This window comes from Lepus europaeus, chromosome 9 (assembly GCF_033115175.1).
Source record: "Lepus europaeus isolate LE1 chromosome 9, mLepTim1.pri, whole genome shotgun sequence".
Taxonomy (NCBI): domain Eukaryota; kingdom Metazoa; phylum Chordata; class Mammalia; order Lagomorpha; family Leporidae; genus Lepus; species Lepus europaeus.
In genome coordinates, this window is record NC_084835.1 from 84,295,826 (window position 1) to 84,322,972 (window position 27,147).

At 41.6% G+C, this 27,147-nt stretch overlaps 1 protein-coding gene and 1 pseudogene across 2 annotated transcripts in view; one reads left to right on the plus strand and one right to left on the minus strand.

The window, feature by feature from the left end:
• Positions 1-27,147, minus strand: part of RPRD1A (regulation of nuclear pre-mRNA domain containing 1A) — an 87,621-nt gene that overhangs the window by 45,209 nt on the left and 15,265 nt on the right. For both annotated transcript variants that reach the window (XM_062201562.1, XM_062201564.1), the window contains exons 2-4: positions 8,428-8,557; positions 5,262-5,368; positions 5,079-5,176 (exon numbers count right to left, since the gene is read on the minus strand). In XM_062201562.1, the coding sequence (XP_062057546.1) occupies positions 5,079-5,176; positions 5,262-5,368; positions 8,428-8,557 (335 nt within the window). The remainder of the gene's footprint in view (positions 1-5,078; positions 5,177-5,261; positions 5,369-8,427; positions 8,558-27,147) is intronic.
• Positions 1,873-2,420, plus strand: LOC133766693 (large ribosomal subunit protein eL15-like; annotated as a pseudogene).

Below are 27,147 nucleotides of genomic sequence, written 5' to 3' on the forward strand. Positions count from 1 at the left end.
TCATAACCTCTACTCTACCACCAAAGGCTCTACTCCCAACCTGTGTGTACTGATGGTCCTCTTCCCCACTTAATGCTGTATAATTGTTCAAAATTTCTTTTTTTCTTTTTTTTTTTTTTTTTGACAGGCAGAGTGGACAGTGAGAGAGAGACAGAGAGAAAGGTCTTCCTTTGCCGTTGGTTCACCCTCCAATGGCCGCCGCGGCTAGTGCGCTGCGGCCGGCGCACCGTGCTGATCCGATGGCAGGAGCCAGGTGCCTATCCTGGTCTCCCATGGGGTGCAGGGCCCAAGCACTTGAGCCATCCTCCACTGCACTCCCTGGCCACAGCAGAGAGCTGGCCTGGAAGAGGGGCAGCCGGGACAGAACCGGCGCCCCGACCGGGACTAGAACCCGGTGTGCCGGCACCGCAAGGCGGAGGATTAGCCTGTTGAGCCACGGCACCGGCCAATTGTTCAAAATTTCTCTACAGACAAACCCCTCTACCTACAAAAGATGAGTGACTTTTCTCCCAGTCTTGGCTGGAATCAGCTTTCCGGTCTGTTGGGTGTTCCTCAATAAACCCTTCCCCTTTAAAAAAAAAAAAAAAAGAGGAAAGTGCCTTTTTCTGAAGGAAGGAGAGAACTTCCACTTTGACTATGACCTTGTCTAAATATGATCATAGCCTTGGCAACTCATGACGGGAGCATAGGGTGGTTACTGGAGCCATAAACTAGAGTGTCAATTTGTTGGGTCAACAACAGGAGTCACTGTGCACTTGCTCCTCATGTGGGATCTCTGTCCTTAATGTGCTATACATTGTGATGTAATGCTATAACTAATACTGAAACATTATGTTTCACTTTGTGTTTCTGTGTGGGTGCAAACTGTTGAAATCTTCACTTAATATATACTAAATTGATCTTCTGTATATAAAGAGAATTGAAAATGAATTTTGATGTGAATGGAAGGGGAGAGGGAGCGGGAGAGGGGAGGGTTGTGGGTGGGAGGGAAGTTATGGGCGGGGGGGGAGGGGAAGCCATTGTAATCCATAAGCTGTACTTTGGAAATTTATATTCATTAAATAAAAGTTTAAAAAAAAAAAAAAGGCAGGCGGCCCGTGTTGTAGTGCAATGGATTAAGCTACCCACATCCCATATCAGAGTGCCAATTTTGAGTATTAGTTACTCCAGTTCCAATCCAGCCCCCTGGTAGCGCACCTAGGAAGCAGTAGATGACTAACTCAGTTATTTGAGTCCCTGCTACCCACATGGGAGATTGGGATGAAGTTCCTGGTTCCTGGCTTCAGCCTGACTCAGCCCTGGCCGCTGCAGCCATTTGGAGGTGAGCCTGAACACTGAAGATGAATCTCTCAATCTCTCTCTCTCTGCCACTTTGCCTTTCAAATAGAGAAATGCTTAAAAAAAAAAAAAAAGCAATATCAAAACTAATACTGCGGCATAGCAGGTAAAGCCGCCGCCTGCAGTGCCAGTTTCCCATATGAGCGCCTGTTCAAGACCCGGCTACTCCACTTCCAATCTAGTTCTCTCCATGGCCTGGGAAAGCAGTAGAAGACAGCCCAAGTCCTTGGACCCCTGGAAGAAGCTCCTGGCTCCTGGCTTTGGATCAGCTCAGCTCTGGCCACTGTGGCCAACTGGGGAGTGAATCAGCAGATAGAAGACCTCTCTCTCTCTCTCTCTCTCTCTCTCTCTCTGCCTTTCCTTCTCTCTCTGCGTGACTCTTTCAAATAAAATAATCTTAAAAAAAAAAAAAGGAAGAAAAGAAAGAAAACTAATACTAGAGAAGAGTTAAGATGGTTACTCTAAATTAGCACTCTTAAAAAAAGTGCAGCTGTTTGCTTTCCATCTGCCAGCAGCCATCAGAAGTAAGCCAGGATGGGTGCATACAAGTACATTCATGAGCAATGGACAAAAAAGCAGTCCGATGTTGTACTGTGTTTTCTCCTAATGTCTACTGCGGCAGTACTGCCACCTCTCGGAGCTCCATAGAGCACCCTGCCCCACCCATCCTGACAAGGTTTGCAGACTGGGATACAAGGCCAAGCAAGTTTACCTCATACGCAGAATCCATGTGTGCTGCGGTGGCCACAAGCACTCAGTTCCTAAGGGTTTTACAACTTAGAGCAACCCTGTCAATTTTGGTGTTAACCACTAGTTTGTACAAAGCCTTCAGTCTGCTGCCAAGGAACGAGCTGGGTGCCACTATGGAGCTCTGAGAGTCCTGAATTCTTATTGGGTTAGTGGAGATTCTATGTACAAATTCTTTTGAGGTTATCCTCATTAATCCATGTCATAGAGGTATCAGAAGAAATCCTGACAGCCGGCAGATCACCAAAGCAGTCCATACGCACAGGGAAACATGTGGGCTGACATCTGCAGCCTGCAGGCACCATAATACCCTCCAGCTCTACTGCTACTGCTAATATAAATAATGTTTGTAAAATGCACACCTAATAAATAATTTAGGACAGTCATGCCTGCTTACAGGTGTCCTTTTTCTGTTAGAACTCGTCTGTAGATAACTTCATGAATGCTTTGCCAAATTATAAAAGTGAAAATTAAGTGCAATAATGTTTGAAGACTAAGTGATAGTATATCTTGACTTTATCTTATTAAGGAGTTATATGTCAGTGTTTAAAATATGCTGTGTGGTACAATAGATGTAGAATAATTCTTTATGAGGAGTGCTGGGGGAAAACAGTGAAACTGTGGTTACTCTTTCATCCAGGAGGAGTGGTAAGGGAAAGATCCTACACTTGAGGCCAACATTGTGGCTCAGCAGGCTGGGCTACCTCCTGCAGCAAAGGCATCCCTTACGGGTGCCAGCTTGAGTTCCGGCTCCTCCATTTTTGATCCAGCTCCCTGCTAATGTTCCTGGGAAGGCAATGGAAGATGGCCCAAACACTTGGGCCCCTGTACCCACATCGCAGACCTGGAAAAAGCTCCTGGCTCTGACCTGGCATGGCCTTACTGTTGTGGTCATTTAGGGAGCGAACCAGTGGATGGAAGATCCTTGTTTCTCTAACTCTGCTGTACAAATAAATAAATAAATAAATCTTAAGAGGGAAAAAAGAACCTATACCTAGGACTCAGGTATAACTTTCTTCTGGAAATAGGCATTTAGCATAAAATGAATGTACCAAATAGGTACAGATACAAATGTTAGTGTTTGGCTGTTCCAAACACTATGCTCTTAGTACTTTTCAAACTCTTGTCCACAGTGACCAGTGACCTGCAGCATTCCTGTCGCCAAGCCAACTGGTAGCCTGGCGCAGCTGAGCCTTGGTCCAATTCTTTCTACATTTCTGGTACTAAGCCCAATATACACCAACAGTTCTGGGAGTAACTAATTATCTCTCTCTTTCAAGTTTCTTTTATGCAGCAAATTCTGGTTTCCTAGTGACTTTGGGAATAGTCCTCTACCTTCCATGCAGCACTCTGAGTTTTTTACCCCCTCCCCCTGGAATGTTTACTTTTATTTATTTGAAAGAAAGGGAGGAAAGGGGGACGCTGTGGCATAGCGGGTAGTGCTGCCACCTGCAGTGCCTACATCCCATATGGGTGCCAGTTCAAGTCCCAGCTGCTCTACTTCTGATCTAGCTCTCTCCTATATGGCTGAAACACAGAAGGAGGAAGTAAAAGTCTCAATGCCTACTTAATTAAAGGTTCAAAATGAGGGGTAGTATTGTGACACAGTGGGTTAAGCAGCTGCCTCCAACACCAGAATACCCTATCAGAGCAGTGCTCTGCTTCCAATCCAGCTTTCTGCTAATGAGCCTGAGAAGGCAGTGGAAGACGGCTCAGGAACTTGGATCCCTGCCAACATGAGATAGCCCAGGATAGATTCCTGGCTCCTGGCTTCGGCCTGGCTCAGATCTAGCTATTGCGGTTATTTGAAGAGCGAAGCAGTGAGTATGTTGCTTTCTCCCCTTCTCTCTCTCTCTGTGTCACTCTGCCTTTCAAATAAATAAATCTTTTTTTTTTTTTAATTGTTTGGAATATCTTTTAGAGTTCACTGAATGGTTAAGAAACACCATACAGGGGCCGGCACTGTGGCACAGCGGGTAAAGCCCTGGCCTGAAGCACCGGCATACCATATGGGCTCCAGTTCTAGTCCCAGCTGCTCCTCTTCCTATCCAGCTCTCTGCTAGGCCTGGGATAGCAGAAGATGGTCCAAGTCCTTGGGCCCCTGCACCCACGTGGGAGATTCAGAAGAAGCTCCTGGCTCCTGGCTTTGGATTGGTGCAGCTCCGGCTGTTGCGGCCATCTAGGGAGTGAACCAACAGATGGAAGACCTCTCTATCTGCCTCTACCTCTCTCTGTAACTGTCTTTAAAATAAATAAAATAAATCTTTTTAAAAAACCACCATATAAATCTGAGCAGATAAAGGGAGTTAAGATAATGATTCTGATTTATCTTATTTTTCCACAGATAGAATTGCCTGGCTTTTCAGAGTTACACAGAACTGTATAAAAACATAGTTGTCACTTACATTCATTTTTATGTGTTTAACAGCAAAAATATTTGAAGGAACATTGTTTATCTCTAAAAATGAAATTTTTTTAGTGAACTTATATAACATAGCAAATATCACATAATAACAAATATTTATGTAGCTTCTTTCTGGCATCCAGAATTGTAATTTAAAAATCAATTTATAGAACTTAAACACTGAAATTAATAAAGCTTGGAAGTCATTCAAAGTAAAAGTAGGGGCCAGCACAGTGGCACAGTATAAGGTTAATCCTCCGCCTGCAGCACCCACATCCCATATGGGTGCCAGTTCAAGTCCCAGTTGCTCCTCTTCCGATATAGCTCTCTGCTATAGCCTGGGAAAGCAGTAGATGGCCCAAGCGTTTGGGCCCCTGCACCCACATTGGAGACCTAGAAGCTGCTCCTGGCTCTTGGCTTCAAATTGGCTCAGCGCCGGCTATTGCAGCCATTTGGGGAGTGAACCAGTGGATGGAAGACCTTTCTCTCTTGTTTCTCTGACTGTCTACAACTCTACCTCTCAAATAAATAAATAAATAAAATCTTTAAAAAAAAATAAAAGGGAATTCTTAAAGATAAAAACTTGTACCTGGGGTGGTTCACTTGGTGACCCCAGAGATGAACAGTTTTCATTTTCATCCACCTTTATCTGTTCATAAGTTCGCTTTCTAGGCTTCTTATCACCATCTGAATTGGAAGAACATTTAAGTTTTAATGAAGAATACATGTACTAAGTAGAGCTCATGATAAGTGATCAAAATTATATACTCACACAGAGCTTGTTTAAGTTGTTCTAATACATCGTTTTCATAAACAGACCTTTCTTCCCAAATAGATAACACTCTTCCAAGATGCTTCTTACAACTTTCATCAGTTTCACTAAAGGAAAAAAAAAAATACATATATTAACATAAAAATGCTAGTGCTTCAGAGAGGGAAACAGTGATTTTTAAATACAATTAAGACATTCATTTCCTGAAAAAAAGTCCCAGTGTTTACTGACCACCACTATATGGCCAACTCTCCAGGGGTGATTCCATTCAGCTCAGTGATCAAGACATACTCCCAGACTCTTTTAAAAAGCTTATAACCATTTATGAAAGAAAAAATTGCAGACACAATGCTAAAGTTTTAGTACTGGTCATTAGCGGTTACAAAGAAGATGTTCCTAACCTAATGCGGGCTAAGCAGGCTAAGAGAGATCCCCAGCTGGTGACTTTTCAAGTGACTCAGCAAGTATGTATTGATCAAGGAAAAAGCTTTGACACAGAGAACTGTTTTAAGTGCCACAAGAGAGAACATGGTACAAAGGAGAGAGAGAGAGGCCCAGTTCATTTTAAGAGAGATCAGGAAGAATCCTTGAAGAACTGATATTTAAACTGAGATCCCAACACTGGATATATAAAAACTGGAAACCATCTCTTCTTTATCATTAACACTATAGACTAAGACGTTATTAGCTCTTGCCTAGATTTTTGTTAAGTCTTGTCACTGATCTCTCAGCCTCTGCTCTCTCATTTGGGTCTCTAGAAAGCGTCCTATTAATGTAAATCCAATCATACTGTTCTCAATCTTCCAAGAGCTACCAATCACAACAATATTGAAATCAAACTCCCTACCCTGGGCCTTAAGGACATGCTCTGCTTCCTGGCAACCTCAGTCCACATTTCCTACTATCTTCTCCCAAACAAATCTTCTGGTTGACTTGCAAACATGCCCAGCACAGCTGTTGCAATGCATCTGTTAAGTATTCCCTCGTGCCTAGCATCTTCTCCTCTTACAAATGGTTCATTTCATCTCTCACTTGAGTTTCTGTTCAAATGCCACCTCCTCCAAAAGTCTTTCTTTACCTCTCTTTTTTTTTTTTTTTTGACAGGCAGAGTGAACAGTCAGAGAGAGAGACAGAGAGAAAGGTCTTCATTTTTGCCGTTGGTTCACCCTCCAATGGCCGCTGCAGCCAGCGCACTGTGCTGATCCGAAGCCAGGAGCCAGGTGCTTCTCCTGGTCTCCCATGCGGGTGCAGGGCCCAAGGACTTGGGCCATCCTCCACTGCCTTCCCGGGCCATAGCAGAGAGCTGGCCTGGAAGAGGGGCAACCGGGATAGAATCCGGCGCCCCAACCGGGACTAGAACCCGGTGTGCCGGCGCCGCAAGGCGGAGGATTAGCCTGTTAAGCCACGGCGCCAGCCTCTTTACCTCTCTTTATATATTCTTCATCTTTCTCTATATCTTTATCATGTAACTGAGCTCCTTCATACCTTTCAGGTCCTTCCATGCTTTATGTTTCTTCACAGCATCTGTCATCTGACTCTGTAATACATATTCTCTAGTTCATCTAGTTACCATCTGTGTCATCCACTGGAGTGTGTTCTTCCACAGAACAGACCTTTGTTTTACTCATTACTGTACCTTGGGGCCAGTAGGTAGTCAATACGTATTTTGTTAAAGTTGAGGAAGAGGCAATATTTATAATAAAACTCTTCAGGTGGAAAGAACTACAAAAGGTACAGTCAGCTTGAATTAATGACTATAGACTGTGTGTGGAAGAAATGTGAGACACAAGTCTGGAGGGGTAAGCAGTACCAGGAAGGGACATCTTAAGCCTCACTCAAGACTACAGACTTGACTTCTGCAACAAATGAGAACCACTGAAAGGCAAGGATGTGTTATGATCAACTCAGTGACTGTCTATAGTTTCCTAAAGGAATTAGACAACAGTAGAGGCTACTGCAAATATGCAGAAAAAAAACATATGGTAACTGGAAGGAACAGAAACCTAAGGAACTCAGAGAATGCGTACTATATGGTATGGGAAGTGAAGAAGAAAGAGTTAAAGACGATGCCTAATTTCATATGTGGACACCTGGACAGATGGAGTTACCATTCACTGAGAGATGTACACCTAGAGGAGGAGCAAGTTTTTGGCAGGAAGCAAGCAAATCATCGATGCAATATCAGACACAGTGAGTTAGAAATGTGTGGGATGTCTACAAGAAGGCAACTGCACATACGAGTACAGATCTATAACAAAGAAAATAATCTGGACTGGAGCATTAAGACTCTAAGTTATTAGGGTGTGGATAATAACTGAATACTTGCAGTGCACGAAATCACCCACAGGGCAAGTGAAGAATATGGCCCCAGAAGAAGGCCTAGGACTTAACTTTAAGAAACACCAACATCTGAAAAGAGGGTTGAAGACAATACCTAAAATGAAGAGTAAATAAAAATTAAGAAAGTAACAAACAGCAATATATGATAGTCACTAATTTCTTTAAATACATGCCTCCTGTGACTAAACTTGCAGGGCACGTGCTAAGTTTTCATCCTTTTGACATTCAGTACAGGTCACCACCACTCACCATAAATTTGTTATCATTTAGGCTGATTCAATATTTTACTTCAATAATGTTTGCCCAGCATATATCTTCATATATTTGGAAATAAGAATTTAAAAGCACATAAGCCAAAGCACAGACATCTGTCCTCAGAATTACCTGTAGTAAAATTTTTAAGACTTATGATTATCTTATGTATTCTCTACTTCTACAGCCTTTTAAAATGTCATGACATAAACCCAAACACTAGAAAACTTTAAAATCATTATAAGCAATATGAGGAGAAAGGGGACAAAGTATATACAGAAATATCATTTGCAAGATTTGTAAGTACAAAAACTTTTAATTTAACACCTTCATTCATTCTTAATGAAGTTCATTCCAATACAGCGGCTGCTTTTCATTTTTTAAAGAAAAATAATTCAAACACTTATCTGCATAATCACAGAAAACATTTAAGACATTTACAGATCCCAATTAACAGTATCTTCAAAATAACACATTCCCTATTTTTATTCTAATGTTTTTAGACAAATTTTTAGCAAAAGAACATATTATGCATTTAAAACAGATTACCTAATACCCAGAACAATTACTATACCTTGAAACATGCTTAAAAGCCTCCACTATTACTGGTGCAAAATCTTTTGTGAACTCCGGCCCCTTCCTTTTGCTGTTCTGAATGACATCATTGGCTAGGTAGAGAAAAGTAAGCTTCCTGTTTGGTTTGGCTGAAAAATAAGAAAAAATTTTAAAACTACTTAAAATATCCTCATTGAACTTGGACAAACTCTCTCAATATCTGAATTAAACAGTTTGATAACCACTATAAATCAACTAATCTTTTTCATATTTAACTCAACCTTCTCATTCTACTCCCAAACTTATCAAGTCTTAGCTGTTAAACTCACTAGGATGACTATTCTTTTTGAAGATCAATCACATGAGAGAAGAAAACAGAACGCAAGACACAGAGGTAGATTTTTCTGTTTTCTTGCAGTTTTACTAAAGCACCCAAAAACTACTTATCTGGATTCCTAAACTTATCACCACTCCCAAACTAATAGTTTTTATATACTAAAATCCTCATGTCTGTACAAAAACATGCATCTCTGTTACTCTATCCTGTATTAAATTTTATTAAACTATTAGAAACAATATGAAATATAGCCATTCAAAATAAGACAATGATTAATCACTAAGACAGCACCTTAAATCCTAAATTGAATGTAGAATTAATATCCATGTTGATCCAAAATCATTATTAAGCTATTGTAAAGAACAGAGATCAAAATGTAAAACAGGCTGAGTGACATCACTTCAATCACATTTTTTTTTTTACTAAGCAATAAGTATTTGCCAAACTAACAGAACACATGTGAAGGACACCAAATGGGCAAAATATAGATGCTCCCCTATTGGATTATGTCCTTAAACAGCTGAATTCATTTTGACAAAAATATTCCCTAACTCACTAAATTCTATGGGCACGGTCTTCCCTCTAAAAAGCAAACAAGATTTCAAAAACTGCGGGCGAGAGTCCATTTTTACTGTTTACAATGTTAAGTAGCATAATAGTATTAAATATAACTAAAACAAGATTCATAAAGAGGTCAGCACCACAGCTCACTAGGCTAATCCTCCACCTGCAGCGCTGGCACCCCAGGTTCTGGTCCCGGTTGCTCCTCTTCCAGTCCAGCTCTCTGCTGTGGCCCGGGAAGGCAGTGGAGGACGGCCCAAGTGCTTGGGCTCTGCATCCGCATGGGAGACCAGGAGGAAGCACCTGACTCCTGGCTTCAGATCGGCACAGCGCTGCCTGTGGTGGCCATTTGGGGAGTGAACCAACGGAAGGAAGACCTTTTTCTCTGTCTCTCTCTCTCTCTCTCTCACTAACTCTGCCTGGCAAAAAATAATAAATAAAAAATAAAAATAAAAAGATTCATAAAGAAAATTTAGTCCTAAAAATATTTTATATTGACTCTTCACAAAACACTTTTACTAGAGTTAGGTTTTAATCATTCAATGTAGTGAAATTACATTCAGAAGCATCACATCTTGTGGCACCTACAGTATAACAGGCAGGTCCAGTGGTCCAGTGTCCTATTCATGTGAGCAAGCTTACAGGATTTAAGTCAAAAATTTTGATGAGGCTGCATTTTGTTCTTTAGATTTAACTACTCAATTTATAAATTTATAAATGTAGAGATTCAATACATTAAAAAGCTATTTTTCAGTTCGCATTTCTCTTGATGGTAAAGTGGAAACTATAAAGTATGAGTCACAACTAATCACAATCTACAGTGCTATATCATTGTATAACCTGGTTTGCCTGTCTAAAGTTGCCACCCATCACTTTTCATGCTTTTAAAAGTTGCTGGCATGGAATAATGATCAAGAAGCGATGGCAGTAACAAAGACCAACTTCTGATGCTTCTGGCTCGGAGAACAGGGACATCGGGATCCCTACCGCACCCCCATGAAGAGGGTAGAGGGCCAATCCCAATACTCTACCCAGTCTCTTTCTTACCTACCCCTACTTCCTCAATCCTGTCCACAGAGAATGCTGGTATTATTCAGCTCAGGTTTTCATCTCCTCAGCATCAGAGGAGTTTAGAAACTCCAATTTTCATTATTACCTCTTTGGGAGACAGCCTGCAGTACTTCTCAATGGACACTTGAACCAAGACTCCTTTCCTAACAGTGATAATGAACTTTACTATGTGCTATACACTATTTTAAGGACTTTAAGTATACTATCCAACTTAATACAAACAACATAAGAACCTTTATTATTTGTATTTGGCAGCTGAGCAAACACCAAAAAGATGATAGCTAGAAAGGGATCCATAGGATTTGAATCCAAAGGTATGACTTCAAACCAGAAATTCCCTCTTAGCAACTATATTATGCCTCCTATCATAAATGAATGTAGATTTAACCTTTGGGAAGATTAAGTAGTAGCTAAAATCGAATTATTTTAGAATGCTGGCCACATAACTCACAGTAGCCAAAAGGTGAAAGTGACCCAAATTGCTTTGGATAAACAAAATGTAGTTAATCTACTCAGTGGAATATGAATCTTAAAAAAGAAGGAAATTCTAATAGTGCACACGGATGAATCTTGGGAACACTGCCAAGTGAAACATTCCAGTTATGAAAAAACAAATATAGTATGATTCTATTTATATGAGGTACTTAAAATAGCCAAAACAATAGAGACAAAAAGTAGATGGGTGGGGGCTGAGGGCAGGAGGAAATGGCCAGTTATTGTTTAATGAGTACAGAGTTTCAGTTTTGCAAGACAAAGAGTTCTGAGAATAAATTGTACAAGAAAGTAAATATACTTAACACTACAGAACTATGCACTTAATAGGATGGTAAATTTTATGCTTTGTGTATTTTACTACAGAAACAACAGTAATCTCTCAAAAATCATTTAGAATTACTTCTACACTAAAGTAAAAATTTACAGTATTTCAAAATCTATTTCCCAGTTTATATCAAAGGACAAATTCTATTCTAGAAGCATGGATTTTATATGGGGTTCAAATATCAAGTATAGTTTTCCATTTTTTTTCCTTCTAAAACCCAGGTTAAAATACAAGAAACATCTAGAAATCACAATTTATGCTCTTCCTCAAATTTTCAAGGGGGAAAAACCTCCTTCCATTTAAAAGTACGTGTTTCTTCAGCAATCATTTTTGTGATTTGCCTAAGGAAAACCATAAAAATGATCTTTGAATAAATTTGGGTAAGCTTTTATTTATCTGAAAAATAAGACAGACACAGAAATCTCCCCTGTACTAGCTCATTTTCCAAAATACCCACAAAAGCTGGGGCTAGGCTAATTGCAGCTGAGAGCTGGTTACTCAATCCTGGTCACCCATGTTAGTGTCAGGGATTCAAAACACTTGGGCAATCACCTCTGCCTCCCTCCCCTTCCAGGGTATGCACTAGCAAGAAGCTATAATTAGGAACCAGAGCCAGGATCAAATCAAGTGCCTCAATGCAGAACAACAGATGTTCCACCTGGCTTAACTCCTAGGCCAAATGCTTGTCAAGCATCATTCCATCACAGCTCCCTCAACTAAATGTTAGGCTCCTGTGGATAGTTAGCACAGCCCACTGTCCTGGGGCCTTATATATGAAAACAAGTACAAGAAAGGTAAGGGTGGGAGGCTGGGAGGGGGAGGGAAGGGAAGAAGGAAAAAAAGTCTAATATATAACAACATATTACTCATGTTACAAAGTTGTGCATATCCCCCTTGACAAAGGGTATGGTAATTCAAATTAAGTTCATCACACAAGAAATGGTTACATACTCTCCCACAAATAACTCAAGTTATTTTAAAAAATCAATTACCAGGCCACCAAAAGAATTAGATATGAAACAAGTCTTGTCAATGAAAGAATTCAAGAAATGCCATCTAGTTTCACTAATTCATAGCTGAATATCATAATCTAATTAATCACCTGTTTTATGAATATTTAATTCAAATGATAATGCTGATAAATACAACAAAGAGCTATAATATTATATTATTTATACTAGAGAACCATTTTTCCAAGAGAAGTCTCTATACGGACAGCAGCAAGAGACTGAGTTAGTAAAAATATAGACATATTATGAGCACACACACATAAAAGGAAGAATGAGCATGCTGTGGGTCACAGAGGGAAATCAGGAGAAAAGCTATTATTATATAACAAAAAACTATTAAAGATATTATAAATTGTTGAATTTACTTTTTGGTAAACTGAATTCTAAAGAAAAATATGAGGTGTTATATACCTGGCTTATACAATAAGTACATATGATACCCTCAAATTTGGGAGCATTTAGCCTAGCTATTAAGAGGCCCATTAAAACACCCACATCCCACATCCAGTTCCTAACTCCAGCTTCCTACTAATGTAGACTTTGGAAGGTAGCAGTAACAGCTCAAGTACCTGGGTTCCTGCCACTCACGTGAGACCTGGATTGGCAAGATTTAGCTCAGGCACTGGAGGACATATGGAGAGTGAACAAACTGAAAGGGGAGCGCTTTCTCTTGTCTCCCTGTATCTCTGCCTCTCACATAACTAAATTTTAAAATAAACAAATAGGAGTGGACACAAAGACACACACATGTCATACAGGAGTGCCTAGATTGGAATCCCAATTTCAGCTTCCCACTAATGAAGGGAGTTTTGAATTCTTTCCTTCCTGGTCTTTTGGGATTCTTAATGTTCAGTCTTATCTATTTCAGTTTTCCTATGTACTGGAAGATGTCCTGTCTACCTCTCCCACCTCAAAAACTGCAGTATTTTTCTTTTTGTGTACAAAAATGAAGCTTAAACTTGTTAATCTGCTATTTAAGAACTTTGCTTTTTTCTGGCTTCATATTCCAATACTCTCTCATATATAATAAGCAATGCACGAATTAGGTTATACACTCGAGTTTCTGCCTGAAATAATTTTATTGACTCATGCTTCATTGTACTTTTTAAAAAAGATTTATTTGAAAAGCGGAGTTACAAAGTGGGGGTGGTGGTAGAGGTTGGGGTAGACAGGCAGACAGAGAAAGTGATCCTCCACACACTGGTTCACTCCTGGTGTCTGTACCAGCCAGGTCTGAGCCTACCTAAAGTCAAATGCCTGGAACTCCCTTGGGTTCTCCTACAAAGGGGCAGGGGCCCAAGGACTTGGATCATCTTCCACTGCTTTCCCAGGCACATTAACAGGGAACTGGATCAAAAGAAGAGCCAGGACTTGAGCCAGCACCCATATGGGTTATCAGCACTGAAGGAAGTGGATTAACCTGCTTAGCCACAACACCAGCCCCTTCATTGTACTTCTGCACTATTAGGTACCAAGCTACAAGTCTTTTTTTCTTCTTAGTACCCAATGCAGTGTCTATAAATACAGCAAATACGAAACAACTATCTGTGGAATAAATTAATGCATGGCATGATATCTTATTATTCTTTGGTTAAATCTATTTATAGTCTATCCAACTTAGAGGACATAACTTACATTTAAAGTTTGAAGATTTATATATTTATTTGAACTAATTTTTTTATTTGAGGCCAAGAAACAGGAAGTGAGCAAGCTCCCATCCATTGATTCATTTCCCAGATGCCCAAAACAGCTAGTGGTGGGCAAGGCTGAAGAGATCCATCTGGATCTCCCACATGGGTTACAGGGACCCAACTACCTAAAGCCATCAACTGCTGCCCTCCAGGAGCTGAAATGAGTGAAAATTGGATAGAGCTGATATGCTCTGTATGACTTCCAGGATACTTCAGATGTTTATCTGGCTATCCCTTTGGAAGAATTCAGATTTTCACTTCAAACCCACTAGGGATTGATCTTGTTGCTTCTTAAAATCCTTCAAGGATTTTTTTGTTGTTGTTCTCAAGGAAATCCTTAATGTGATCCAAAGATCTTACAAGATCAAGATCAGTCTCGACCCTCTGTACTTTTTTTTTTTTTTTTTAATTTATTTGACAGGTAGAGTTAGACAGTGAGAGAGAGACAGAGACAAAGTCTTCCTTCTGTTGGTTCACCCCTCAAATGGCCGCCACAGCTGGCGCTACACCGATCAGGAGCCAGGTGCTTCCTCCCGGTCTCCCATGCAGGTGCAGGCGCCCAATCACCTGGGCCATCCTCCACTGCCTTCCCTGGCCACAGCAGAGAGCTGGCCTGGAAGAGGAGCAGCTGGGACTAGAACCTGGCGCCCATATGGGATGCTGGCAATGCAGGCGGAGTATTAGTCAAGTGAGCCACGGCGCCGGCGCCGGCCCCTACCCTCTGTACTATTCTTCACACCCAACACCACTATTCCTTCAACTTCCTCAACTCCTACCATCCTCTATACCTCAGTTACATGGGTTCCTCTAGCATTCCCTAGGCAATCAACTCATGTAAGTTATGCAATTTGCTCCCAAGGTACTCCTTACTTTCCCTATGGTGCACTTACCCTAACCCTAACTGTTCTCATTTAACTTAATACTTTCTAACTAAACTAAGTTCCACTGAAAGCAACAGTTGTCAGTCTCATCTACCAATCTGGAAATGAGCCCAACCACTGATACTTTGCTCAGTTACTACGAAATGAATAATTTTTAAAAAGACTTATTTACTTATTTGAAAGGCAGAACTGAATCCAGCACAGTGGCATAGTAAGTTAAGCCCTTTTCTGTGTCTCTTTCTCTCTCTGTAACCCTGCCTTTCAAACACATACATAAAACTTTATTTAAAAAAAATGCCATTTCTAGATGTCCTAAACAGCACTCTGGCCTCAGAATCAGCCCTTAAGGCATTCAGATCTGGCTGAAGAGCCCATGAGAGAGAGTATTTTAGGCATGGAAAGCCAAGACACTCTGGGGAAAAAGAAAAAGAAAAAAGAAAAAAAAAAAAAAAGACCTAAATGAAAGATCTCTGCAAGTGAGATCCCAGAGGAAAGAACGGGGCCATCGAAGAAGGAGGTACCTTTCTCTGAAGGGAGGAGAGAACTTCCACTTTGGCTATGACCCTGTCTGAATAAGATCGAAGTCGGTGAACTCAAAAGGCTTCCATAGCCTTGGCAACTCATGACTAGAGCCTAGGGAGATTACTGACGCCATAAACAAGAGTGTCAAATTGTTAAGTCAACAACAGGAGTCACTGTGTACTTACTCCTCATGTGGGATCTGTCCTTAATGTGTTGTCCAATGTGAAGTAATGCTGTAACTAGTACTAAAACAGTATTTTACACTTTGTGTTTCTGTGTGGGTGCAAACTGATGCAATCTTTACTTAATATATACTAAATCGATCTTGTGTATATAAAGATAATTGAAAATGAATCTTGATGCGAATGGAATGGGAGAGGGAGCGGGAGATGGGAGGGGTGCGAGTGGGAGGGAAGTTATGGGGGGGGGGGGAAAGCTGTTGTAATCCATAAACTGTACTTTGGAAATTTATATTTACTAAATAAAAGTTTAAAAAAATGCCATTTCTTAGAAAACTAGTTTGGCATTACCTACCAAACATGGAGAAGCATATATATAAGGTTTTTAAAAAAAAAAAATTATTTATTTGAAAGAGTTACACAGAGAGAGGTGAGGCAGAGAGAGAGAGAGAGAGAGAGAGAGAGAGAGAGAGATATTTCATCCGATGGTTCACTCCCCAATTGGCTGCAATGGCTGGAGCTGTGCTGATCTGAAGCCAGGAGCTTCTTCCGGGTCTCCCACTAGGGTGCAGGGGCAAAAGGACCTGGGCCATCTACTGCTTTCCCAGGCCACAGCAGAGAGCCGGATGGGAAGTGGAGCAGCCGGGTCTCAAAGCAGCAGCCATATGGGATGCCGGCGCCTCAGGCCAGGATGTTAACCAGCTTCACCACAGTGCCAGTCCCGAAGAAGCATATGTATGCAAATTTCATATAGAAGAATTTATCCTATGGGTATATTCTCATAAATACACAAAGAGGTTACTAAGGATATTCAGGATAGCATCAGCAAAGACATGACAAAACAAATCATAGCTCATCCATACAATCCACGCAACACTCTGCAGCTGTTCAAAAATGAAAGTTCTATGTACTTAGAATTAATCATAGGTGTATTAAGTCAATTGAAAATAGATCCTAGTTAAAAATAAAAGTGGGAATGAGAGAGGGAGGAGCTGTACAGATCAACACACATTCCCACAGATTTACTCCTAAGGGTGCAGCTAAAAACTTGCCATGGGGCCGGCACTGTGGCTTAACAGGCTAATCCTCCGCCTTGCGGCGCCGGCACACCGGGTTCTAGTCCCAGTTGGGGTGCCGGATTCTATCCCGGTTGCCCCTCTTCCAGGCCAGCTCTCTGCTATGGCCCGGGAGTGCAGTGGAGGATGGCCCAAGTCCTTGGGCCCTGCACCCGCATGGGAGACCAGGAGAAGCACCTGGCTCCTGGCTTCGGATCAGCGCGGTGCGCCAGCCACAGCGGCCATTGGAGGGTGAACCAACGGCAAAAAGGAAGACCTTTCTCTCTGTCTCTCTTTCTCACTATCCACTCTGCCTGTCAAAAAAGAAAAAAAAAAAAAAAAAAAAACCTTGCCATGGGACTCCAAATCCCATTAAGCTAGGTGGCACTATCCCATCCTATGTGATAAAGTGATCATATTAAGTGTGGAACTGATCATATAGATAGGATTAAAAGTCAAAGGTATCACATAAATAAGACTAAATGTCTGGTAATAACAATAGTAATATTAGTAATAGTAATAACAATAATTACAAAGGAGAGAAAGTTCCAACATGGAAAGCAGTCCACACAGCAACTCATAGAATGACAAATGCCCTAAACAGTACTCTGACCTCAGAATCAGCCTCTAAGGCATTTGGATCTTCCTGAAAATCCCATGAGAGCATTTCAGGCATGGAAAGCCAAGACATTGTGGCAAAAACTGTTTTGTATGAAAGATTTCTGTGAGACCCCAATGGAAAGAAAGGGCCATCAAAGAATTATGTACTTTTCTTCAAAGGGAGGAGAGAACTTCAACTATGCATACGGCCCTGTCTAAATACCAATGGAGTTCATGGACTCAAAAGGCTTCCATAGCCTTGGCAGCTTGTATCAAAAGCCTCGAGTGGTTACTGACGTCAAAAATAAGAGTGTCAGCTGTTAAATTAACAACAGGAGTCACTGTGCACTTACTCTCCATGTTGGACCTCTGTCCTTAATGAGTGTATTATGAGAATTAATGGCAAAACTTGTCTTCAAACTGTGCTTTATACTTTGTGTGTGTGGGTGCAAACAGTTGAAATTTCTACTACTGTAGAGTTGTTCTTCTGTATATAAAGTCAATTAAAGACGAATCTTAATGAAAACTGGAATGGGAGAGGGAGTAGGAGGTGGGATAGGAGTGGGGGTGGGAGGGTGCGAATGAGGGGAAGACTCACTATATTACTAAAAGCTATATATATGAAATTTGTATTCATTAAATAAAAACCTTCAAAAAAAGTTCTATGTACTAAAATGGAAAGGTATCTATGATACAGTGTTAAGTTACATACACACACTCAGTAAACAAAAGACTGCAATACCTTTGGAGAAGATCAAGAAAGAATTGTTAAGTGTAGAAAGCCACCAACAAAGAATGAAGTCATAAAGAAGAAACAAAAGAATCCATATCTTAAATGATTGACTTGAGCCTAACTGCAGAGAAGGGAATGTGAACAGAGGTGACCTGGCATCCCATTAATGGACTTTGTCCTGCAGGTGCATTTACCCATAGTTTCTCCTGTTGCAGTACTAGGTTTAAAAAAACAAAACAAAAAACAAACAAACAAAAAAAAACCTCGCCTAGGCCAGGCAAAGGAACAGCTTTCCCACTCGACAAGGTTAAAGGGAATTCAGGTTACTCAGCTGATTGTGATACATACAACCAATACTAAGAATCCTGCACATCCGACCACTATAAAATACTCTCTCAACTCCTTGTGAGTTCTGGATGAATACACACCATATAGATTAATTCACATTATGTTCCTGGAATGGGGCTGAAACTAAAAGATTTCTGTTGAGACTGAAACTAAAGGAATCCTGTTCAAGAATAATATTTAGGACCCAGCACTGTGGCGTAGCAAGTTAAGCCTCCACCTGCAGCAAAGGTGGCCAATATAGGTGCAGATTTGAGTCCTGGTTGCTCCACTTCCAGTCCAGCTTCCTGCTAATGGCCTGGGAAAGCAGCAGAAGGTGGCCCAAGTTGTTGGGCCCCTGCACCCACATGGAAGACCCAGAAGAAGTTCCTGGCTCCTGGCTTTGGATCGACCCAGTTCTGACCTTTGGGGAGTAAACCAGCAGATGGAAGACCTCTCTGTATCTCACTCTCTCTGTGGCAATACCTCTCAAATAAATAGGTAAACCTTTAAAAAATAATAGTAATATTTTAAAACTACTATTGACTACAGTTTCCATGTCTTGGATACTGTTTTAAAAGTTTATTACGTATCTCACTGAATCTTCAAAAAACCCTACAACTTACCACTGTCTCATCAATGAGACAAAATACATTAAAGTAAACAAATGCACTCATAGAAATGCACTGAAATCTGGGACTGTCTCTGTGGTTTAGTGGGTAAAGCCACTGTCTGCAGAGCTGGAATCCCATAATGGCGCCAGCTCAAGTCCTGGCTGCTCCACCTCTGATCCAGTTTCCTGCTAATGCACCTAGGAAAGAAGTAGAAGATGGTCCAAGCTCCTGGCTTTTGGCTTCATATCAGCCCAGATCCAGCTGTTGTGGCCATGTGAGGGAGGAACCAGCAGATGAAAGATCTCTCTCTCTCTCTCTCTCTACCTCTGCCTCTCTGCAATTCTGCCTTTCAAATAAATAAATTATTTAAAAAAAAGAAATACACTGAAATCAATCACACTTTCAAGACACATACTGTGGGCCCTAAACAACATTTCTCTAAAGAAACACATCCTGTGATGCTAAGAAATCAAGAACACTAGTAAATTCTACCAAGGTTGTAGCTAAAGAACACAAGCAATTCTCCAAGAGGCTGACACTGGCCAAAGAACATCAAAAATAATGACAATGGTCTGCAACACAAAATGACAAAAAACTAGGGACCAGCATTGTGGTGCCCTATCTGTGGGCTGGTTTGAGTCCCAGCTGCTCCACTTCCAATCCAGTTCCTGCTAGTGTACCTGGGAAAGCAGTGGAAGATATCTCAACTACTTGGGCCCCTGCTATCCAAGTGGGAGAACCAGATGGAGGTTCAGGCTCTTGGCTTTGGCCCAGCCCAGCTCCAGCTCTTAAGGACATTTAGGATGAACCAGCATATAAAAATCTTTCTCTGTTTCTTCCTTTCTCACACTCTTTCAAATATTTAAATAAATTTTTAAAAATTAAATTGATAAAAGGAAGAAATTGACTACCCTGCTTTTTCTGTATGAACTATACTTCAGAGTAACCAGTGGTTGATGAAGCAAAGTTCTTATGGAAAAGGTGCTTAAACTTCAGTCTGCCTCAGAATCACTTACCCAGCTTGTTAAAACAGATGGCTGGTCCCTACCCACATATTTTCTGTCTGGATTAAGACCCAAGAATTTTCATTTCCAACATGTTCTCAGGTGATACTAAGAAAATATCTAGGGCATCCCACTTTTGAGAATTACTTTTATAGAAAAATTCTGGATAATAAATGAAGAATTATAAAATCTTGCAACCTTGATAAAATAATGGGTCTAAATAAGCACTGTTAGTGGCTATTAAAAGCATTAAGTAGGGGGCGGGCGCTGTGGCACAGCGCGTTAACACCCTGGCCTGAAGTGCCGACATCCTATATAGGCGCCAGTTAGGATCGGCTGCTCCACTTTTTTTTTTTTTTTTGACAGGCAGAGTGGACAGTCAGAGAGAGAGACAGAGAGAAAGGTCTTCCTTTTTGCCGTTGGTTCACCCTCCAATGGCTGCTGCGGCCGGCGCATCGCGCTGATCCGAAGCCAGGAGCCTGGTCTCCCATGCGGGTGCAGGGCCCAAGCACTTGGGCCATCCTCCACTGCCTTCCTGGGCCATAGCAGAGGGCTGGCCTGGAAGAGGGGCAACGGAGATAGAATCCAGGGCCCCAGCCGGGACTAGAACCCGGTGTGCCGGCGCCGCAAGGCAGATGATTAGCCTGTTGAGCCACGGTGCCGGCCAAGGCTGCTCCACTTCTGATCCAGCTCTCTGCTGTGGCCTGGGAAGGCAGTAGAAGATGTCCCAAGTCCTTGGGCCCCTGCACCCACATGGGAGACCCGAAGAAGCTCCTGGCTCCAGATCTGCGCAGCTCTGGCCATTGCGGCCATCTGGGGAAAGAACTAGTGGATGGAAGACCCCTCCCTCCCTCCCTCTCTCCCTCCCTCCTTCTCTCTCTCTTCCTCTCCTCTCTCTGTGTAACCCTGACTTTCAAATAAATAATATTTTTTAAAAATTAAGTAAAAGGTGATGGAGAACTTTATAACGGTAGTTCACACTGGTAATAACTGATTAATCTTATCCTTAAATATAAAACATGTCATTATGTGATTCTTACTGTGATGAAACATGACATATACAAGCAAATGCATAACAAATTCTACAGCCTGCGTGACATAGCCTCTTCAACAAATAAAATACATTTTAAAAATGGGGAGGGGAAAAAAGTAATAGTTCTGTTACCAAAACATGTGTGAACACTGTTGGATTCTATTTTGAAAACAAACAACCGCAAACTATTCAGAGATATACTTGAATTAATCTGGGATACTGAACATAGTCCAGGTTTAAAATAATTAAGAATCAGTTAACTCTATTACGCATTATGGAGCTCTTATGAGCACATTAAATTTTTAGTATAGGTTTTAATTTATGCATTATCAATATAAGTTCATAGATTTATGGTTAATATGACTTTGTGCCTGGTATTTGCTTTAAATATTCAGGCAAAAAAGGAGGTGGGGCAAGGTGAAGATGATGTAGATATATGAAATCAAAAAAGATGTTAATAATGTTGAAGGTAGGTGATGGTTCCTATCTTACTGTATAATATCTTACTGTATAATTTTTAAGACCATCTGATAAAGTTAATTAGAACCTAAAAATATAAGAAATATATAAGTAATGAAATATCGGCCAGCGCCGTGGCTTAACAGGCTAATCTTCCGCCTTGCGGCGCCAGCACACCGGGTTCTAGTCCCGGTTGGGGCCCCGGATTCTATCCCGGTTGCCCCTCTTTCAGGCCAGCTCTCTGCTATGGCCCAGGAAGGCAGTGGAGGATGGCCCAAGTGCTTGGGCCCTGCACCCGCATGGGAGACCAGGAGAAGCACCTGGCTCCTGGCTTCGGATCAGCGCGATGCGCCGGCTGCAGCGGCCATTGGAGGGTGAACCAACGGCAAAAAGGAAGACCTTTCTCTCTGTCTCTCTCTCTCACTATCCACTCTGCCTGTCAAAAAAAAAAAAAAAAAAGTAATGAAATATCCTTTCGTCTGCATTCTCTCATCACAGGTATGCATGGGTTAATAATTTAGTATGTATATGCCTTTTGGGGCCAAATATTATATGTTTACATGTGTATACACAGATACACAAAATTATTTTCATAAAATAGATCATATACAACATTCTACAAAGAGCAAATTTCACATATCCAACACATTTTAAAATTTTTGAGAGACAGCAAGTGCAATAGTGTTCCCATCAACTGGCTCACTCCCCAAATGCCCACAATGGCTCAAGGCCAGACCATGCCAATGCTGGGAGCAGGGAACCCAAGCCAAGTCTCCCACATGCATGGCAGGAACCCAATTATTTAGTTTGAGTCCTTTTCTCTGCTTCTGATCCAGCTTCCTACTAATGTTCCTGGTTAGGCAGCACAAGACAGTTCAAGTACTTGGCTACCAGCCACCATCTGGGAGAACCAGAAGCAGTTCCTGGCTTAGGCTTGGCCAGCCCTGGCTACAGAGACCATTTAGGGAGTGAACCAGCAGACCGAAGATCTCTGCCTCTCCCTGTCTCTCTGCCTTTCAAATAAACAAATCTTTAAAAAGAAAAAAAAAAAGAAAAGAAAAAAAAAAGAGGAAGAAGGAGAAGGGAGTGGAAGAGGAGGAAAAGGGGAGAGGAGGAGGAAGATGACGACGAAGGAGAAAGAAAAAAGGAAGAAGGAGAAAGAAGAAAGGCAAAGCAGAGAGCCTAGACTTCCACCCCTACTCAGCAGTAGTGAGGTGCGAGTTGTGTCACAGGAAGCCTAGTTGAACAGTAGGACTTTCACTATGCCCCAAAGGTAATGAGATCTCACACTGCTTTCTACTTCCCACAGTGTTAGTGGAGGATGCATGGAGAGCCAAAACTCCACTCACACTCAACAGTAACAAACAGTACATCCCTTTACTGATGTGGTGGTATCTGAGAAATCCAGAAAAAATAAGATTATAAGATTGAGTCCCATAATATACACACAAGAGAACACTGTGAAACAGTAATTAAAAAAAAAAAATCACCATATCAAGAACCAAGAATATCTCAAATTGAATGAAAAAAGACAATCAACAAATTCCAACACCAACTATACAAAAATGTTAGACTTATCTGAAAAAGAAAGGAAGACCTTTCTCTCTCTCTCACTATCCACTCTGCGTGTCAAAAAAAAGAATTATCTGAAAAAGACTTTAAAGCAACCATCTTAACAGTCTCCAATCTAAACTTCCACATCTCAAAAACCTTTAAAAAAAAAAAAAGAGCAAAATAAACCCAAATAAGCAGAAGTAAGGAAATAATGAAGATAAGGAACAAGACCAAGGAAAATGAAAACAGAATAAAAAAAAAGCAATGAAACAAAGAGCTGGCTCTTTGAGATCAATATAACTAAAAAATTTCTTCTTCTGAGAATGACAAAGAAAAAAGATACAAAATAAAAAATTATTAACATCAAGAAAGAAATAGGGACATCATCTTGGACCCTACAGACATCAAAAGGGTAAGTGATAGTATGAACAATTGGGGACACATAAAATAGACACCTGATGAAACAGGTATCTTCTTAAAAAGACACAAGCTACCACAATTCAACTAATATGAAATAATTTAAATAGCCCTGTAACAATAAGAAAATTGAATTTATAATCTTAAAGCTTCCAAAAAACAAATCTTGTTCAGATGGTTTCCATCAGATTCTATCAAATATTTAAAAGATTTTAGGCCAGTGCTGTGGCTTAACAGGCTAATCCTCCGCCTTGCGGCACCGGCACACCGGGTTCTAGTCCCGGTCGGGGCACCAATCCTGTCCCAGTTGCCCCTCTTCCAGGCCAGCTCTCTGCTGTGGTCAGGGAGTACAATGGAGGATGGCCCAAGTGCTTGGGCCCTGCACCCCATGGGAGACCAGGATAAGCACCTGGCTCCTGCCATTGGATCAGCGTGGTGCGCCGGCCGCAGCGCGCCTACCGCGGCGACCATTGGAGGGTGAACCAATGGCAAAGGAAAACCTTTCTCTCTGTCTCTCTCTCTCACTGTCCACTCTGACTGCCAAAAAAAAAAAAAAAAAGATTTTAAAAAGCTTAGAGTATGAGTACCTGGCTTGATACCCAGCTCTGCCTCCTGACTCTAGCTAATGCAAACCCTGGGAAGCAACAGTGATGGTTCAAGTAATAGTGTTCCTGCAATCCAAATGGGAGACTCGGACTGACTTCCCGGCTCAAATGCTTGCTCTCTACCACGGCCCCACTCTCCAGTAAATAAATAAAATTTTAACATTCTTCACAATTTCTTTCAGGAAAAAGAAACATCTCAACTCACTTTATGAAGTTACTGTTATTCTGTATCAAAACCAGACACAGGGGACAAGCCCTTGGTACTCCAGTTAAGACTGCATGGGAGAGGGCTGGCGCTGTGGCAAAGTGGGTAAAGCCACCACCTGCAGTGCCGGCATCCCATATGGGTACCAGTTCAAGTCCTCTTTTTTTTTTTCCCTCTTTTTTTTTGTTTTTTTGTTTGTTTGTTTGTTTTTTGTTTTTGCCAGGCAGAGTTAGACAGTGAGAGAGAGAAACAGAGAGAAAGGTCTTCCTTCCGTTGGTTCACTCCCCAAATGGCAGCAACGGCCGGCACTGCACCGATCCAAAGCCAGGAGCAGTGCACCAGTCGTAGTGGCCATTTGGGGGGGTGAACCAATGGAAGGAAGACCTTTCTCTGTCTCTCTCTCTCTCTCTAACTCTGTCAAAAAAGAAAAAGAAAAAATCTTTAGTATATCAAATAATCAAGTAGAAAGATGAAAGAATTAGGGAAAATAAAGTATAATTTGCAAATCATATAAATTCTAAGAAATAATAGTCTGTATATTTTTTTAAAACTCATAGAACTCAACAATAAACAACAAATTCAAAAACAGGCAAAGGTCTTGAATAGAAACCTCTTCAAAGATGACATACAGGCCGGCGCTGTGGCTTAATAGGCTAATCCTCCGCCTTGCGGCGCCGGCACACCGGGTTCTAGTCCCGGCTGGGGCACCGGACTCTATCCCGGTTGCCCCTCTTCCAGGCCAGCTCACTGCTATGGCCCAGGAGTGCAGTGGAGGATGGCCCAAGTGCTTGGGCCCTGCACCCGCAAGGGAGACCAGGAGAAGCACCTGGCTCCTGCCTTCAGATCAGCTCAATGCGCTGGCCGTGGCGGCCATTGAAGGGTGAACCAACGGCAAAAAGGAAGACCTTCCTCTCTCTCTCTCTCACTATCCACTCTGCCTGTCAAAAAAAAAAAAAAAAAAAGATGACATACAGATGGTCAATAAACACAACAAACAATGCTCAACATCACCAGACATTAGGCATATACAAATCAAAACCATAACCGGATACTATTTCATACTCATTAGCATGGCTATTATCAAAAACAAAAACAAGAGGAGGTATTCTGGCTAGTGGTTAAGATGCCATTATGGATGCCAAAATCCCCTATCGAACTGCCCAGCTCTGCTTCCCGCTCCAGTTCTCTGCTAATGCACCAGATGATGGCCCAAATGTTTGGGTCTCTGCCATCTGTGAGGGAAACCTGGGCTGAGTTACAGGCTCCTGGCTTCTGCCTGCCCTAGCCTGAGATGCTGTAGGTATCTGGGGAGTAAATCAGTGGAGGGGAGATCTCATTCTACTATTTGTAATATTTCTATTATTTGTAATATTAATACAAATAATTTCTATTCCTATGCCCACATTCACAGGAATAGTTTTCACAATAATTAAAAAATGAAAGTAGCCCAAGTATCTAACCACAAAAGAATGGTAAAACAAAATGTGGTAGATTTATATAATGAAGTATTAGTCAGCCTTTAAAAGGAGAGAAATACCGACACAGGCGACAACATGAATGAATCCTGAGAACATAATAAAAAGCTAATCTAAAAGAACACACCGTAGGATTCCATTATATGCCAAAGTAGTCAAATTCGGAGACAGTGGCCTGGGTTTGGCTCAGCACTTCAGACATGACTTGGGATGCCTGCATGTCATGGTAGAGTGCCTCATTCATGTTCTGGTTACTCCATTTCTTTTTTCTTTCTTTTTTTTTTTTTTTTTTGACAGGCAGAGTGGACAGTGAGAGAGAGAAAGACAGAGACAAAGGTCTTCCTTTTCCGTTGGTTCACCCTCCAATGGCCGCCGCGGTTGGCGCGCTGCGGCCGGTGCACCGCGATGATCCGATGGCAGGAGCCAGGTGCTTATCCTGGTCTCCCATGGGGTGCAGGGCCCAAGGACTTGGGCCATCCTCCACTGCACTCCCTGGCCACAGCAGAGAGCTGGCCTGGAAGAGGGGCAACCGGGACAGAATCCGGTGTGCCGGTGCCGCAAGGCGGAGGATTAACCTAGTGAGCCGCGGCGCCGGCCTGGTTACTCCATTTCTAATCTAGCATCCTGCTAATATGCATCCTGAGAGGCAGCCAGTGATGGCTCAAGTACTAGTGTCCCTGCCACATATGTACAAGATATCAACAGATCCAAGATCCTGGCTTTGGCCTGGTGCAGCCCCAGCTGCTGTGGGCGTTTGGTAAGTGAATCGCCAGACAATCTCTCTCAATCTGTCTCTGTTTTTCAAATTAAAAAAGCAAAAATAATTTTTTTCAATTCATAGAGATAGAAAAGAGAATGGTTAAGGGAAGAAGATATGGGGAGTATCCATGTTTAATGGATACAGAGTCACAGTTTGTGAAAATTTTAAAAATTCTGAAGATGAACAATGATAATTGCAAAACAATGTGAATGCACTTAATGCCACCAAAAAGGGCATTATAAAAATGGCTAAAATGGTAATTTTTTTTTTTTTTGCTACAATGAAAGCATGTCAGAAAAAAAAAGATCTATGTACTCAAGGGCCAAGATTTAACACAGTTAATTACTTATACTTCTTCAATGAGCACACTAAGTGAAACTCGTTTTTTAATTGTGAATCTGAGGTGTGGGCATGTTAGTCTTCACTAATGATCAGGTACTACAATTTCCACACACCTTCACTTTTTCTCCATTATAGCATGTGTCAACAAACCCAATGGAGCAAAATGCCTAAAATAATTTTTACCTTTTTGATCCCTACACCCCTGGAAAGGGTCTTGGTGAGCCACAGGGGTAAGCTGACCACCCTTTAAGGGGTATTTCCCTAAGAATGGGCAAGTACAGGAAGAATGGAACAATATGATAAATTGAAAATATTTTTCAATTTTTTTTTTTTTTTGACAGGCAGAGTGGACAGTGAGAGAGAGAGACAGAGAGAAAGGTCTTCCTTTTTGCCGTTGGTTCACCCTCCAACGGCCGCTGCGGCCAGCGCACCGTGCTGATCCAAAGCCAGGAGCCAGGTGCTTCTCCTGGTCTCCCATGGGGTGCAG